This window comes from Ostrea edulis, chromosome 4, assembly GCF_947568905.1.
Source record: "Ostrea edulis chromosome 4, xbOstEdul1.1, whole genome shotgun sequence".
In the NCBI taxonomy this organism is placed as follows: Eukaryota; Metazoa; Mollusca; class Bivalvia; order Ostreida; family Ostreidae; genus Ostrea; species Ostrea edulis.
Window position 1 is genome coordinate 26,997,575 of NC_079167.1, and position 19,075 is coordinate 27,016,649.

Sequence of the window (19,075 nt, forward strand, 5' to 3'; positions counted from 1 at the left end):
TAATCAAATTCGATATTCTCAAAGGGACCTTATCTCTTCGTTATGTGCTTCTGTTTTCAGGTGCATTATACTTGGTTATCAAAATAACTACAAAAACCCCAACAATAATCAGAAAAACATTGCCTGTCCAGGGGGCGACATTCTTCCTAGAGATCGTGGCGGGGATCATTGTTTCTTTACCTTGGTTTGAATCATGGTCATCAAACACTCTTGTTTTCGTGCTTGCATGATGCTACACTTCAGATTCACACACTTGGTAAAAAGTATGATCTCGATTGTCATCAATTGATCCGAGATCAAGGAAATACGCCGACGGCGCGGAAAGATGTGTATGCATTGTGTATACTTGGAACTCAACACAATGCTCTCTTGCCTTACACATTATGGTCTTTGGGGTACAGTGCATAGATTAAGCATAATCAAGTGCTTTTTCCAAGCATATGTGTTACCTTCAAAATATGAAAAACAAGGGTTACATGACGAGGCGTTACTATCATGGATTTTCATATTCCACTGTAAGGCAGCTAATCCTCCCTCCCAAACTATTCGCCTTATCGTTATGCAATTAGGCACCTCCAATGTAACTAACTAATATCTCATTTTCCGCAATCTTTCACTCATCGTTTGATGCAACTTATAAGTACTTCTTAGATCATACGTATCTTAGAATGCAAGTTACTTCCTCTCATCTCAGTACAGTATGAGCCATGGAAACAATATCCAAATCACTGTACCAGGACTATGTCAAGAATTTATGCATCTATCATCAAGATATGCAAAAGTCGTTTTCACCCGCTATTAATCTGTATAATTAAATTAAGCCATTTTAACCGAATTCTGTTTTCGTAATATTCCCGTATCTTGAACCGAGACCAAGGTCAACGATTTCAAATTGTTAAAGGAAAATGCCACAAGATCGTATCATTTTAAGATATTAAATACCGAAAAAGCCATCTTTGTCCTGATAGCTTCGGCACACGATCTGCAACGATTCGCTCGCTTTAACAACCCATCAAGAAGAATTCAAAGTTGGTGTAACCACCAAAATTGATTTGGCCAAAGACCATGTACCAGATATTCAAATTTTATACATTTTGTATCTTGAGGTATGGTTTGATTGAAATAGGGGAATGTTAAGTGGGATGATTGAAATTTTTAGCCTACATTCTTCCTGGATGGATATTCTGTTTTGTGATAAGAATTCATTCAATAGATCAGATGTTACCATATGGTGCATCAAATCACTTGATCTTCTTCGAAGCGTTAACGTTGAAACGTTCAATAACTTAAAACTATTTTTCCTACGCCCTTTGGTATACCAGTAATAAACCCCAATATAACAATATCTAAAATTTACATTTTTATTTTTTCTTAATAAATATTCTGGCCATATGAAATATACGGCCATTACATATGTACACAGTCATAAAATAGATTATGAAATTCGTACAATTGTCATCAACAATAAACAACACCAATTGCACTGTGAAAAAAAAAAACAACAACGGTCAGGGTTACAGAGTTCATGTAATATCATTTTGTGTGCGTTCTTTGGTATAAAGAAAGTACTCGGTTTGCCGGAAACCAAATCACTTGTTAGAAACGAGGGATAAGATCACTCCCGCGTAGCCGGAAAGTCTAGGTATTTCTGCAGAGCAGCAACGGAGACCAAAAACACTCAGAATCCAACAAGTTGTCGTACTTGATTGCCGCTCATTCACGTTATCCCCTGTTTTAGTATCAACAACCGAAGCATCTAGTTTACTGTTCTAAGACGTTCAGCTAAAGAACAATCATTAACGATAATGATCGTATTCAGCGATAAATAAATGAGATATTGTTTATTCCATAAACAAACGAATGCTCGTCTAGATGAGGTCTCTCGAGAGGAAGGCTAGTGTGTTTTAACACCAGCGTAAGCCTCATAATACCGCCACGTCGACGCGGCGTCTGCTTAGATCCAAACATTTCTTCAATGTACCTTCCTTAATCAATGTATTTCCATTACAAGGTTTTAAACATGGCATTTTATCAACCGGAGTAGAAGCTTGATGAGCGAATAGACAGATCTTGGTCACAGGGCGACGCTTTGAACTGGGGTTCTTCACACATTGAACTGATATTAGGAAAATTATCTAACTGGGATTGCTATTTACCATTTCAATTCTTTGGTTTGTTTGACAGCGTCTTCAAACTTCCCGGCACCAGCTACTGTTAATCAAATTGGATCGCGTTTTTTAATTTCCATGTATAATTTCTCCGTCTCAACGACAAGACATCTGAGATTATTGAATAGATGGTACCCAAAAGTGGCGACGTTAATCTATCAAAACGAGATTAAGGCGGCAGAATGGCACGGTTTACTAGTATTTGAACATAAAGTTCCTTTTGTTTCTAAAACAGTCCAATATGTGAAGTTTAAAGTGTGTGTGTGTATAAGATTTGGGTGACGTAGTTTTTAGTATCACGTCGAGAGGGAACTCTATCATAACTTCTCGTAACAACTAGAATAGCAATTAAATACAACAAAGTCAATATTCTTTCACAGTGTCTTTCTAAATGAAAATACTGGCCGTGGAAGTATTTGATAATGAATTTAACTTATTGTTCCGCTGTTTGCATTCCATTTTAAGATCCTTCCATATCAAGCCCAGCTGGTATATGTTTCGAATTCAACCCCCTATTTTAGGAATTAGCACTTGAAGACTTTTATATTTGTCTTCGTTCAATATCGCTATGAACACGAGCAAGCACATTCTGTCAAAATAGGATACTGCACTTTTATCCAGGAACAGTTTGTGCCGACCTCCGGACCACGACAATACCATCGCAGTAACGTGATTCTCGTTGAGTCACTTTGCTGACAGTACATTCCTGGGGGTATGGAACATGACCTCCCCCTATAACACTGTCCCTCCCGAATCCAGCGGGGCCAAAATCTGATTCCAAGGTCCTTCCATGTGTGAAAAACCGGGCAATGAGTATAACTCCATAAATATTTTTGCACTTTTTTTCTATCTTCACGTTTAATTTTTAGTCTGATTGATTTTTGATTTTCACCCGTATAGACAGGTCGTCCAAAGTATTTTACAAAATACGGTCTTCTGCCTTTCGGACGCCCTTTTCGAATTTTGAAATCTAAAGTTCCATTTCTGTGCAACACATGTTCTAGGGGTCTAACTGTTGACATATAATCACGATCAAAATCTCTTCCTAACAAACGTCGCAAACGTCTGTAATCTAGGTCCTCCGCTTTTGGATCATATAGCGGATTGGGATTTTCTTCCAGATCTATAATTGGGAGTTGATTGGAAGGGAAAGGACGGGTTCCATCATGGAATGATATAGAATTGCGCTCCTCTGGCTCAAAGGGAGTTCCGCCTCTCAACCGATTCCAAGCATCTCTTGAACTTTGACCCGTCACCTTCCGATGCATCCAGAACAATAGGACGACACAGTTCAGAATAAAACGATATAGATTCATCACTACATCCGTGTACCAATCTGAAAGAAAGCGACCATAAACAGGGGCGTCAAGGTTTTTTTATGTAAAATTCAAGTTTGAAATTTCATATGTTTATGATATCGCAGATTACACTGAATAAAGGTATTTAACTACTTACCATCGAAACATCTTCACGTTTTATATCATTGTAGGAATAACAGTCAATATTGGAATGTTTGACGCTTAAATGAATTTATTACACGCAAAAACTATATTCCATTTTGTAACTTCGTGCACACAGTCCAGTCATTTAGCACGGATGTCAGTATCTCCTCACATGGCCGAATATAAGATAAATATCTCAATTGTACACACCGGCTCGTAGAAGTGAAATTTAGATGCTTAATGTTAGATTTGGATGTAAGCTATCCCTTTTTGTATTTTCTTGCGAGACACGTTGTCTGACACCAACCACCGTGATTCTGTAAATATATAATATTTTTTCACTGTTATTAGAAGCTTATAAAGACTGTAATCCCCATCATAAAAAAAACAACGTGAACGGTCGAGAGCCTATCGAATTTGTGTCAATTCGGACAGTACGACGTTTAGTCTAAAGCATTTCAGACCTATTCTCTATGTACATCGAATGTATGCTTGTCAAAGTGAAGGGGGCGTGGCTTAGCATGCGAACCAATACAAATGACTTCTCATTATTCACGATCCCATTCATAAATCGAAATAAAAGGGTTCTGGATACTAGATCAAGAACAAATGATCCGAGCTTGAGAGATAGATTAATTCTTATCTGTCGCACAAGCGCAGTGTCTATAAGATTGTCCGACGTTAGAGATTTCTTCTATTGCGATAAATTTCTTTCGTTCACTTGTTTCGTTCAAGGCAAAAACGAGTTTAGCAATAAACCTAGTGAAGTTATGTTAGGGGGGTTAGGCGGCGCCACGACTGATACAACATTAATCCCTGCCTATTGTGATCCTCGTGGATAGATACATTTATGTGCATGTAATAAGTATACGCTATATTCAACGCGTTTTCAGTATTTCAATGTTATCTCAAGTATATGACACAGAGAAAAATATTAATTTCATTTAATGTATTAATTTATTTCCACAAATCATAGTCCCAGACGCCACAATTTATCTAGAAGTTTGTGAAAGCTAGGTCTTTTGTACTGTCACCAAAGGGATGTCAGTTGAAAATATTTAATGACCTCACTGACATGTTTCAATTTAGGAAATTAAGTAGTGTACATAAAATATTGCTGGGCAATTTCTATCCTTCTGAATACAATACTCTATAATGTTGGTAGGAAAACAGAATACATGTACATTACTTCGTGACAAATTGAAAGATTAACTTGAAAGGTGTACAAAAGTTAACTACAAATGTTTTCATTCCCCTGATTTATGTTCTTAAAACATTGAACTCGGGTTCCGGGATCTGAATCATAAGCTAACTATGAAACAAGGTATTTTGTTTTTTGTTTTAATCTGCAGTTCTAAATAAACTTTCACAAGATATTTATATTTAAAAAATAAAACTTAGTGCATTTTGTTTCTAAAATTTATGACTGGTAATAAAAGTTTATTGAAGGGGTTCCTGCCGAGTATGGCTTGCTAACAAGTGACGGGGATGCATGTTGTTTTCTCTACACGATTAAAAGTCTTGCCGTATTACAGTATGAGTTTCAACTGTGATGGTTTCAATTACATTGATCTGTGGTAGGTTTGGGGTGTAGATCAGCGATATCACGTTGATTTATTTCACATTTTATTCCGTAATTAGTTTTAATTATGCAATAGTTCAGATTTGTGGCCAGTAAATATATGAACGTTATGATATCGTCAATCTATTTTTCTCGGGTTCGCGTGTGCGGCATACCCACGGGTCGCGCCCCAGTCCTAGGAAACCAGTGGTGGTGTCGATTTCCTTGCCCTTTGCCAACTTCAGGGTTAAAATAATCACATCTAAATATAGATTCCAAGTGTAAAGATGTTTGATAGAACACCTGGTTGCTATTTTTTAAAATCCATTTGTTACTGTTATAACCTCTGCCAAACTCTATGAAGCTCTTTTGATATGCTGAATTGCATAATAAAATCGTTTTTGTCGTGGGTGGCTAGAAAAGAATCTTATTGGAAATTAAATTAGTATATTGATTGATCCATTGTTTGTAGAATATTTTTTAATATTACAACGTAGACGAATTTGTGAATTGAAATTTCAAATATGCAACCTTAATGAACGTGATTGGTCGCTCTCTAGTGTTGAAGGAAGGAAAAGTTGATTCATCTATAACTGCACTCAGTATGTTCTGGGTGGAAAATTATCAATTAATCCTCGCAAGTTATTAAATATTGGATGGAGACGTTGGTGTGTCGCTGGGTCCATAAAACACTCCTATACATGAAAGACATTCAATAATGTCGCAAAATAATTTTCTTCTTAAAGGGTCAATTCGTTTCTTTTTGAATGAAAACTGCATTCTTCAATTTCGTTTTGATTGTTGAGAAACCAGTTCAGGCCTAGCGAGCTTTTGTTTTCCATTGTCAGTGTCACGTACATCTACAAGGCGATACAAGGCATTCTTTCTTTCTAATACAGTTGGCGTAGTACCCAATAGAATACTTTGGTTGATAGACTACAAGTCATACATTATACAAAGCCCGAACCTAAACCAGTAACAAACAGGAAGCACCAGAGCTCTCGCTGGATCATTGTTGTGATAAAGATTCAACACAACGCAAGCAAAAATTCTGAGATTTCTCAAAATACAAACAAAATTCTGTTCTTGTGCCTTCACATAACATAGGATAAGAACACATTTTATTCATTGCCTTTGAATGGAGAGCTTTGTGAACTCGGTTCAATTTGTATCTAAAACATCTAGACCTGCCTTAGTTTTTGTCGAATTATCAGATATAAATACATTAGAATGTAAGAAAGCAGTTTTAATAAGCTATTTATTGGGCAACACCTGATACCATCACGGTCTGACTTTTAGTCTCCATCTCTTTCGCCCCGTCAGACGCAAGGCGGCCCACAAAGGCGTGTTTCTCGGGTTGACGATAGACGAAAGGATTGACATTGACATTGCAATCATTTCGCTGAAGGCTTATATCCAATCTTTTAATGTCTCCATGATGGTTCATGGGGATTGCACGGAATTTTCTTTTACATACCGAAAATTAAGGAAAGTATATTCCAGCGTCTAGTGAGCTGAAACGTAGAAAGCATGAATTCTCATATGTTCCGAGAAAAATGTAAAGACTTCTCTCGTAATTTTAATGTAATATACATTTTCTGATATTTGATATTGCCTCGATTTTGATGAAGACAATCTTGATTTCATTGATGATTCTTCATTACGAATTTTTAAAGTTGAGATGTCGGGCATCACACACGATAACTATCTTAAAGCGCGATTTCCTTTGGCTTTAATCAATTATTTTGAACAAACAGTTTAGTAGTTAAATTGTTTAAAGTTGGTTCGGAAGCACAGTGACAATCCCTTGTTAAATTGTTTTTTACCAGCACCACCGGGCCCTAACACCTTGATCACCTGTTCCATTCCACGATTCGCATGCAGTTTTAACACTGTTTTATCTTGATTAGGGTAGTTTTAAATGATGAGAGAAAAGATATATTCTTTATTTGTTACATCACGTGAAAATTTATTCGTGTAGAGAATTTTCTGAAGACAGCAATCTGATAAACACACAGAAGACCACAATTTCAGATAGTAATCAACGTTAGAAGTGATCAAGATCAAACGCTTGAGATACCCTGATCAACTTTCGCCCAAAAAGGTTCTCCCCCGCCCCTTAGTAAAAAGTAGTCGGTACATCGTTTCAATTACTACAATGGAACACAATCATTATATGTAATTTCCTCGTCTTTAATATCAAATGTAAACAGAGATCCAAACGTCAAAAATGGCGTCAAATAGATTCAGTGTAAAGATTGATAGGTGCATCGAGGTATGTTCCTTAACGTCTTATAATTAAACATCAACCCTAAATTCAAAAACCACCCAAGTAGGAAAATGTCGACCTTTTGAAAAAAGAACGGTGAGCACTGTATTTAACAAGTTTTAAGAATTGACATTAAATCTGGACTCATTAAACCACATGGCTATATTAAAATAAAATTATTGTATTTTATTTATGATAATTACAGTCGTGTCAGACCAGACCAAAACCTCTTCCAGGCTTAATCGCAAGTTCTGTATTAATAACAAGTTATAATCCAGCCACAAGGGAGACGGGAATACTTGTAAAGCTCTTCCAAAGGGGGATGGCTGGCTCCACGATGCTAATGCCCAACGATTTCTTGACAAATAAAATTGATACGCCAGCAATCCTGACTTCATCATAAGACAATAAATACAGATAGTTCAGTCGCCTCCGATACGTGGTGGAAATCAGAACCATACGAAGAAGGAATGTCGAGATCAGACAAAACCAGCTTTACCTGTGTATTTTGTAGGGAGGTATTAACACCTCAAAGATTTATCCTATCTACCTGTTGCTTACAGGTCATACCTTTGCATTTATTTGTTTATAGTCACCTTTAGTTAAGCGATTTTATGGCGAATATAAAACTTACAATTACCTTGTTGACAGTACAAAATATGAAACTTCTATTTGCAAAAGACACAACGTGTTCTCTATAGTACAAGAGAATTGTTCAGAAATTGATACGCGGTCGTTTGCAGGAACACGATATGGAATTTCTATCCAACTGTTCAGTTAAAGACTTCGACCCGCCCCTTCTACACATCAAGGAAAAATTATGCAAGATCGGAGACACAATGGGTAGACCAAATTTTCGCCTGTTGTAGGATTCCTGAATCAAATGCATTGAACTCACTGGCCCAGAATGCTACTTCTCATCCGATTCCTTCTATTGTTTTTTAATGTGGAGTTAATATGTTTCTTGATAGCTTTAATAACATTTTTCATGATTCTGATAGAAAATTTTCTCAATCAAAATAATCGTGGAGGTCATCGAGAAGGGTTTGCAAAGAGATATATCAAACGTCAAAGGTAATGTCCAATAGGCAATCGATATTATTTCAATGTTACTTAACCCTATCAATAGATTAATCTAAAATCAATAACAACACGCAGTATTGCAATGTTTTTATTTGAAAATACCCCGCTAAAATATATTAATTGGAGTCCCACAAATGTCAACTAGTAGGAGATAACGAATTCATTTTGATAAAGAGGGTTCCTAGCAGAAAAATAAAATGTACTCAGATTTGCACTCTCATATTTCCCTTATCTTTAATTGCACAAACTCTCTAATTTATCACGCTAAAAGGTTAATAATTATTGTTTACATTCATTGTTATGCAACTTGTAAAATTACAGAGACACTTTGGCTGAATATAGAAATTATACAGTATTTTCAATAGGACATAAAGTACAAAAGTGCGGGATGAAGTACGTCCGTTTATCATTAATGAACAAAAAGTTCGTTTTTCCGTACATAATGTTTTTTCTGTCGAAAGATGAACCCGAGAATAAATGTTCTACTGCGAAAAGGCATGTCAACAACGAAAAATATGTTTTAGCACTGATGAAGGCTTACTGTGCGTGCTAGTGGCAAGTGTAACGAGGAAAATATATTGAGTTTATCAAACGCTTCATTGCTTTTATAATATTACAGTATTATCAGCGGGTTTGTTCAAATCCAAACACAGGAGTACAATGTACGACTCAGGAAGCCAAACAGTTTCCGGTACCAAAGAAAAAGATATGTTCTCGTTCTTATTGAAAGTCAACCATGAAAACAGATGTTTTGCGGAGACGTTTTTAGCAGATATATCAGTTAATTAGAGAGAAAAGTATGTCGCTATGGATGTACATTTCTTTTCTTTGTGGCGCGTTTCACAATCCCGTCGTCTCGCGTTTCTCGCTGACCCGGAAGCGACAGTACGCTTCATGTTCCGGTTTACAGGCAAGGTGACGTCACATATATTTCCTCACCCATTTAATGATTAATGAGAAGCATCTCATGCATACGTATCTCTTTTCATGTCTTCATTTGCCGGAAAGATAAAAAAAACCCATGACTTGTTATTCAAGGAAATATTTTAAATTTCTTAGAGAGAGAGAGAGAGAGAGAGAGAGAGAGAGAGAGAGAGAGTACACTATACAGTGTTTTTGTTCATCTCAGCCTTGGGCTCAAATGAGACTGAAATTTTCTCAGTCGTTATGCCTATTCACATTTCCAACTACTTCTGATCCAACGCACTTCCAAGGGAGATAATTAGGTTGGTTAGTTGTATATTGTTTAACGTCCCGCTTGAGAATTTCCACTCATAAGACGTCGTCATTGCCGGTGAAGGACTTCAAAATTTAGGCCTATCCTCGGCGCTTACAGCCATTGAGCAGGGAGAGATGTTCATCGTTAGATTAGGTCCTCATTACCCCTTGCTTGTCGTAAGAGGCGACTAAATGGGGGTAGTCCTTTGGATGAGACAGCAAAAACCGAGGCCCCATTTCACAGCAGGAGGCACGATAAGGTTCCCTTTCCTCTCAAAGGCCATAAGCGCCGAACATAGGCCTATATTTTGCAGCCCTTTACCGATAATAGTGACGTCTCCATATGAGTGAAACATTCTCGAGTGGGATGCTAAACAATATCAAATCAATAATTTGAGACGTCACCAGCCGTTGGTGAAGCACCACAAATGTAAACCTATGTTTCTTTAATGCCTGACGCGACACAGGACCTCCGTTTTAAGGTCATATCCGAAAGACCTGTGATTCTCAATTCAAAATTCCGAGCGTTTGGCGAAGGAGCAATTATTACTTATATTGCGACCATGGCACTGACGAAGCTCGAACTCCCGACCTCCAGGTTACAAAACGAACGCTTCATTGAGCTACTGCGAGCACTTCTTGTGCTACTACCTTATATAAATAACGTAAGTTTAGATGTGTCAACTTTATACTGTTCTGAAAAAATACGGATAAAATATTTCAATTTTAATTCAAATATTAATGACTAACTTCAGATTGTTTTATGAAAAATAAATGTCTCCTCAACTCCCCAAATTGGAAGTGCTCCAAATGAAACTTCCTCTCCTTAATGTACTGCATGGTATGGAGGAGAAAGCCTGAGCAGGAACGTAGACAATATGAACTTCGATAAGCCACATTGGAGAAGTGTTCACAAACTATTTTACACCTTCCGCCCCTCAGATCCACTATAACTTTAAGGACAACAACTGGATCCTCCTCTTCCTGCAAACTGTACATCTGCAAATGGCATTGAAGTATCGTACAAAATGGATAAGCCATACTGGAGGAAAAGCGTTCACAAGCTATTTCAACATCCTCAATCCCTCTTAGATCCACTATAACTTCTAGGAAAATAACTGGATCCTCCTGTTCCGACAATATGCACATCTACAAGTGGAAATGAAGCACTGTACAAAGTTTAAAATCTATCCGATAAGCCATATAGGAGAAGTGTTCACAAGCTATTTTACATCCTCCACTCCTCTTAGATCCACCATAACTTTTAGGAAAGTGATTGGATCCTCCTGTCCCGACAATATGCACATCTACAAATGGTAATGAAGCATTGTACAAAGTTACAAATCTATCGAATAAGCATAGGAGGAGAAGTGTTCACAAGCTATTTTACATACTCCACCCCTCTTACATCCACTATAACTTTTATGAAAATTATTTAATCCTCCTCTCCCGACAATATGCACATCTACAAATGGCAATGAAGCATTGTACAAAGTTTCAAGTCTATCCTATAAGCCATATAGGAGGAGAAGCGTTCACAAGATTTTGTGACAGACAGACGGACGGACGGAAAGTACAAAAACAATATGTCTTCCACTGAAAGAGGGGATACATAATTAATCAATATCATGGACAAACGGTTATCATTTTCCTCCCTAATTTTTACGTATATGCATTCCAAAGATGTCACTAATTTTCCCCACAATTCTTAAATAGATTTACTTTATTTCATGTTCAGAAGACTTTCAGGTGAAAAAAGACACCGGAGAGCAGAGCTTTCTTTTGGAACATGTAGTTTTGAATTAACATCGGGAAACTTCAATGGAAGGTTTAGATATACATGCATTTGAAAATATTAGCTACAAAATTGTAGGTCTCATGAAAAAAGGTGACATATACTCATACAGCTTTAGGTCTACCCCTTATAGAATCGGTAGGTTTACAACGTAAGTTTTTCTGTGCATAATATTGCTGTATTTTTGCATCGCCATTTCAAAATTTTGATATAACCCCCCCCCCCTGCATTTGTGTCAAGCCATTCATTAAAATTCCTGTGGGAATCGAAAACTCAGTTTTACAAAAACAACAAACAAAAACTAAATGTTAAGTTGCCCGTCAATTCGAACCCCGTTGATTATAATTGCATTTATTCATATTCCAGTGTCATTGCATTCGGTCTTCAGTTACATGTACATAAACACAAATCTAAATCAATATAAAATGCAATATGCATAATTCCTCTAGATGTAAAATATGCTCTTAACGGTACATACGAACATGTACTTACATAGTGTATATTTAAGATTCTTTTTGTTTCCTAACTTACATGTTTAATGTACAGTAACTTACATGTTTAATGTACAGTAAAACACGGCTATAGCGAACCTTCAGAGTAAACTAAAAACGATTCATTATAACCAAACTTCGTTATATCCAACACAATTTCCGTCTAATCGAATAAATATGGATTCGTTATAAGTGTGTTCGCTATAAGCGTGTTTTACTTACCTATAATGACGGTGTATAAAAAAAAATTACACAACGTGAAATATTTGATTTCATCTCAGATGAAAGGAATAGGTCGCATGCGCCTCCCCAACCCCCTGGAATTTGTAAAGTATATGTCACCATCATTTATACACCAAAACAATTAGTTATCACATATTTGGGCTACATACGTAAGTAATGAGGACAAAACCAAATCACACAATTATCATGAAATGATCACGTACAAAGTGTTCTCATACGAAACGATTTGTTTGATATCCTTCCGATAATTTATCAAACAATTTTCTTCATACTCTGTTTTTAATCATAATTTAGCATTCGACACATTACTATTTACACATTCCACTAATTTGCCAATATAAACCTTTGACTGACGGTAGTATTGATTGATTCCTACATGTATGCTTAGGGCCGTAGCAGAGCGGGTTCTTTATCGTGTCAACGCCTGCCGCGACACAGAACTTCCGTTTTTAAGGTCATATCTGAGAGACCCGTGATTCTCACGTTCACGTTTACCTGATCAAGATATAGGGCTCACGGCGGGAATGCTTACTCCTCCTAGGCACTTGATCTCACCTCTGGTATATCCAGGGGTCCGTGTTTATCCAACTCTATTTTGTATTGCTTATAGGAGTTCAGAGATTGATCACTGTTCGTTATCTTCACCTTTTTAAATGTCGAGTGTTTGTTGAAAGGGCAATCACTACCTATTTTAACGTCTTAGTTTTGACGCGGCCATGGCACGAGCGGGACTCGAACTCAGGACCTCTCGGTTACGAAGCTTACGCTCTACCACTGAACTACCGCGACCGGTGGTATAAGCTACTGCATTGTCACAAAGCCATTGACTTTGGTACAGTTTCGACCGAAGAATACCGTAGTGTTGATATCTTTACTAAAGATTTACCTTAAAACTTAAGTGTTGCAAATTAATTCTGGTATCTTAGTTTGAACTTATTGAGAGTGGTGAATTTGATTAAATAAACAATGGTTTTTAAACAAACTGGTTTCTTTCGAAATATTTGATTAGAAATATATATCGGGAAATAGTTAATAGGGTTAGCGTTGTTTCTAGTTGTAGATCATATCAATAGGGTTCCAATCGCTACGCCAAATAGTTTGAAGCTGTGAGATATCGGTTCGCTTGGGGATATCCATGTATAATGAACATTTAATGAGATGATATGATACCGGTCAACAGGGGATGCTTACTCCTCCTCTGGTGTGTCCAGGGGTCTGTGTTTGCCCAACTATCTATTTTGTATTGCTTGTAGGAGTTATGAGATTGATCACTGTCCGTTATCTTCACCTTGCATGACACAAATATACTAGATTTTTTTAATAGTAAAAGTTTGAAACTGTGATGCAAGAATGCAGCTTTTTAAAAGGATTAGATCTGTAGCTCTACTGTATATCCCAATTTTTCCCGCTGAAAGCTACATTTCTGCTGCTTGATAAATATAAAATATTTTTAAAGCACTTTTAGTTTTTAATACATAAAGTATATGGAAGACTCATTTATCTTCTGAAAACCAGCACTCCAGCTGTTCGAGATCAATAACGACAAAAACGTTAACATTAGGTTGCATGGCAAAAATCGATCCACTGCGGATTGATATACATGGACACTGAACATTTATATATCATGATTAAAAGAAACTGACAACTGCAAGTGTTCGATAATTGTCAAATAGGCTCTTGGTAATATCATATATAAGCATTAGGAAAGCGTTCCAGCAATTTGAAAGCGTGATGTTACAGGACGTCCAATTAGGATCCGGCATTGCGCCGGGTTCCAGCATCATACACGTGTTTCATACCGATTGTTAAGCCGTTCTTGGCACACTGATTTTGACTGCGGATAACTCCGTTTACCTGATCAGGATATGGGGCTAACGGCGGGTGTGACCAGTCAACAGGGGATGCTTACTCCTCCTAGGCACCTGATCCCACCTCTAGTGTGTCCAGGGGTCCGTGTTTGCCCAACTATCTATTTTGTATTGCTTGTAGGAGTTGAGATTGATCACTGTTCGTTATCTTCACCTTGCATACAGACGGGATTCGTTTATGAAATGGGCACGAATTGTGCTCCTTTATTAGCTGACCTGTATTTATTTGCTTATGAAGCAGAATTTATTCAAAAACTTCTACGTGAGAAGAAAAACCTCTTGCTGTGGCCTTCAAGACATTTAGGTATATTAACGACGTTATATCTATTAACAATAATGATTTTCATTCATGTGTTGATTGATTGATTGTATCCCTTTTAACGTCCTTCTCGAAAATTGTTCATTCATATGGAGACGTCACCAATAACGGTGAAAGGCACAGTGACACTGGACATCCGTTTTTAAGGCCCGAAGAGCCGTGACATTCACACCTGCTGCCGAGCGTTTGGCGATGGAACTGTCACTACCTGTTTTAACGATTTAGGTATGTCACAGCCGGGATTCCAACCCCGATCTTCCTCGTGCGAGGCGAACGCTTTACCTCTAGACCACCGAGGCGGTTCTTCATCTCTCGATTCGATATATCCCTGTGAACTCGAAATAAAAGACATTACAGAGTCGTCCACTTCTGCTTCATTCCTAGGTATTTTATTGAAAATCGACATTAACGGCAAACTAACAACTCCACTTTATGACAAACGGGATGATTTCAGCTTCTCCATCATCAACTTCCAATATTCATATAGCAATATTCCATAATCACCTTCAATAGTGTTTATATCTCTGAACTGATTCGATACGCAAGAGCTTGTTCTGAGTATGATCAGTTTAAAAGTTGATGGTACAGGGGTTTCAACAGTCTCGTTTTGAAGTCGGCATTTCGCAAATTCTATGGTCGTTATAACAATCTTTACCAATACAACCTATCATTGGCTCAACTGATAAAGATATAGGGCTCACAGCGAGTGTGACCTGTCGACAGGGGATGTTTACTCCTACTGACTAGGCACCTGATCCCACCTCTGGTAAATCCAGGGGTCCGTGTTTGCCCAACTCTGTATTTTGTATTGCTTATAGAAGTTATGAGATTGATCACTGTTCGTTATCTTCACCTTTCATCTATAGTTTTTTTTTTAGCTCGCTTGAGTTAAAAGCTCAAGTGAGCTATTCTGATCACCTGTTGTCTCCGTCCGTCTGTCTGTCTGTAAACTTTTGACATTTTCATCTTCTCTAGAACCCCTGGGCCAATTTCGATTAAAACTTGTACATATCATTCATGGGTAAAGGGGATTCAAGTTTGTTCAAATGAAGTGCCATGCCCACTTGAAAGGGGAGATAATCACGAAAATGCAGAAATAGGCTTGAGTCATAAAAATCTTCTCAAGAACCACAGGGTCAGAAAAGTTCAAATTTACATGAAAGCTTCCTGACATAGAACAGATTCAAGTTTGATCAAATCATGGCCCCCAGGAGTAGGATGGGGCCACAATAGGGGATCAAATCTTACATGCTAACATATAGGAAAAATCACTGGGCCAGAAAATTTGACATTTACATGAAAGCTTCCTGACATAGAGCAGATTTAAGATTGTTCAAATCATGGCCCCCAGGAGTAGGATGGGGCCACAATAGGGGGTCAAAGTTTTACATGCGAGTATATGTAGGGAAAATCTTCTTAAGAACCACTGGGTCAGGATAGTTCTTTACATGAGAGCTTCCTGATATAGTGCAGATTCAAGGCGAAGCGACCGAGTTAACCATTAAGCATCCGTGATTGGTACGAAGTATTGCTATATCATGTTGACATTTTCTACTCTTTTTAACATTTGGTGTAGTTTAGCTTCAGAACTGTAGCTTTCTGGAAAGAATTTGGAACAGACCAGAGAGCTACGGGCCCAACGTTACAGAAACATCATTTATATCGCATTTTGTTATTATGTCTTATTGCATCTCCACAATTTTATTTGCCGCTTCAAGATTTTAGCATGTTTTCTCAAAGTAGTTCAGGTGATACCTCTTCTGTTTGGTGGGGTGCTGATCAACGTGTCCTATCTTGGCTACATATGTACTGTAGGTGCGTTCGAAATCGCTAAAGCAATAATTGCAAAATAAGTTTCTTATATCATGAATAATGATACCTCCTGAAATAGAAGAATTAAAAATATTTAAACAAAAATCAAACAAAACAAACAAACAAACAAAATTACGAAGTGCATTCTGTGGTGGGTTTCACTTTATTTTTTTTTTTAGATATCTTAATTTCTTTTCTGTATGATCTCTAGTATTTATATCAATAACACGGTACTTAACATAACTTCTCATATTAAAAACATTGAGAGGTCTTCAACTTAGAATTGCATAAAATCTGTGATTATGTAATTTAATACTTAAAGTGGTGGGACTGTATAGGAGCCTTAGTTTGGTTTTATTGACTAGAGGGGTTGGAACTGATCCCCCGTCATGTGTACAGAATGTGTTGTTGTTACTACAATAAATGTAGATATACCCATTGCAAATGGACCAAGCAGAGAGTTTAAATTGAAAACGATCGGAATGCAGTTCTTTGTCTGCTGTCAAAATATGTAGCACCTAATGAAAATCGGAATATTTGACGAGAAAACACGCGTTTTATTGTTGTGAAAATACCATTTCGCAAGGTTGTCCATGGTAGTACCCGCGTAACGCAAATCCTTATTAGATAAACTATGTAAAGTACAAACAGTTCTTAAAAATATTTAACTCCCCATTTGGCTGTAGATTCTTTCATCTTTGTGACCCTTAAAAATGACACTTGGTTAACAAAAGACTTGTTTGTGGAATATGATTTAATGCCATCACGCAAAAGGTCTAAACGTCTCCTCTATATAAGAATAGTTCAATCAAATGTTTTGTTCAATACTTGAATAAATTGACCATTGGAGAGGTATAATGATGTCATTGTGTTAGTTGTGATGTTTTGGATACAAAAGCGTTTTGTTTCACGGGCGTTATACACCTCGGTATTCGTGTAATGTGTCAGGGCATTTTATATAATTTTATTTTTCCTTTAATGTTGAACACAAACAGAATACAGACTACAAACAACTCATACACCTTAATAACTTAATCCCCTTGTCATTTTCATGTCAAGCTTTTAAAAAGGAGGTAAATATTAAATTGACATCCAGAACCACGCATTACATGGATAACAATGTCTCTCAGTTTCCGGCTCAATAATTATAATTAATTTGGTGCATTAGTCTTTATTGTGAATCTTCACTGTAAATAATATATAGCCTAATGACTGACAATGTCGCAAGAAGTATGAATGTCAAATTAACAAAACATATAAATGATTTAAACGTCAGAACACACTGTTACGGAGCTTAGAACACACATGTCAGGCAGCAGGGACTACCTCGTTTCCACGTGGTTGGTCTCTAGGTCGGAATGCAACTTTTTCCATCTTTAATGAAAGCTTACCGGTATTTCTATTTTAAATACAAGCCATGGTCATTCAGTATTCAAAATATATAAGGAAATTCATTATCGCTGATGACGGTTTTGCACACCTATTCCTTATTTGTGCATAAAAATATGAAACGATAACTCCTTTTAAATAATCCATTAGAGAAATAGTTTGCTATAGAGGGAGAAAATGGTAAATTGTGTCTCTATAGAGTGACAGGGCTACGCAAAGATTATAAATGAACGTTAATGAGTAAAATGTTTCCGAAACACGGGTACTAATAAACATGGTTGCTATATCTATAGTGAATGGATTAATAATCCTGTCTCGCCTTTAGGTTTCATAGGATTGATTGGAATTCCTACCTCTTTAATGAGTTCTAGGCAGTAATAAAAACCAGCCTTTCAAGAAAATTAAGAAAGATGTAGAAATAAAAAGAGGCGAAGAGACAATAATTTGCTACCATGAGTGCAGGACCTTACTTCTGAAAAGAATCAAACATATGTAAATAATAGAAAACATTTGATGGCATTATCTGATCATTTTAGTTATTTCAAGTGGGAATAAAGTAAGTCGGGGCACTGTTGACATAGACCATTTAATGTAAATATGTCGCCGATATGGCAAAGACAGAAGCAAGTCTCTTGTCATTTCTTACAGTTTGAAATCGATTATGGCGCACTAGGGGATTAGTAAAATCTTTTTGCTAACCTTTCCTATCAATAACGCGCGACCCGACGTTGTCTTTAAGATGTTTTTCCTCCCATTAGACTCCACGACGTGACAGTGGCGACACCTCCCGTGATCAAAATTTATAAATGGTAGATTTTACGGTCCTAAAATGCAATTCTCCTAACAAAGCCAAAATAAATCTACCGCACACTCTAAAGTATTCAGAACATATATTTAAAGTTTTCAGCTGATTAAAAAGGTCAATAAAATTGCACCTACTGCCGCAGGAGAGTATATAATTAAATTCGTCATTTCCCTCCGTTCGTTTTTTTTATTCAACAGAACATACTTCACATATCTAAATAATTCGCTGGTACGCTTCAGTACTTACATAACGTGTTTATTTTGATGGGCAATAAATTCTGGTGTTATCTGATATCATAGTATCAACTGTTGGTTCGTTATCATTTTATATCAAAACTTTTAAATGATTTAATGAGTTCAAATCTAAATAATCAAAGTGATGACTCACAGTGACCAAAGTATTTACGACTGCATTTATCATTAGGCTGAACAAAATATATTGTGCTAATTAGGTTCATTAATTTGTTGCAGGTGGAACTTTTTTTTTTATAGATGTTTAGGAATTTTTGGTTTTATTTCTGAACATGGTTAAATGACTCAATAGTGACCATGTCGGATTTTATCAGATCTGGGTACATGTGTTTGGGAGAAATATACAAGGAATGTTAAGAGT

General features: G+C 36.9%; 1 protein-coding gene across 1 annotated transcript; it reads right to left on the reverse strand.

Annotated features, from left to right (window-relative positions):
- Nucleotides 1-1,347: 1,347 nt before the first annotated feature.
- On the reverse strand, nt 1,348-4,098 carry LOC125672092 (noggin-like). Its single transcript, XM_048908201.2, has 2 exons — nt 3,624-4,098; nt 1,348-3,504 (listed from the first exon to the last, which is right to left on the reverse strand). Exon 2 carries the CDS (start codon nt 3,482-3,484, stop codon nt 2,735-2,737), a length of 750 nt encoding a protein of 249 aa, XP_048764158.1. The 5' UTR covers nt 3,485-3,504; nt 3,624-4,098; the 3' UTR covers nt 1,348-2,734.
- Between the last annotated feature and the right edge of the window lie 14,977 nt (nt 4,099-19,075).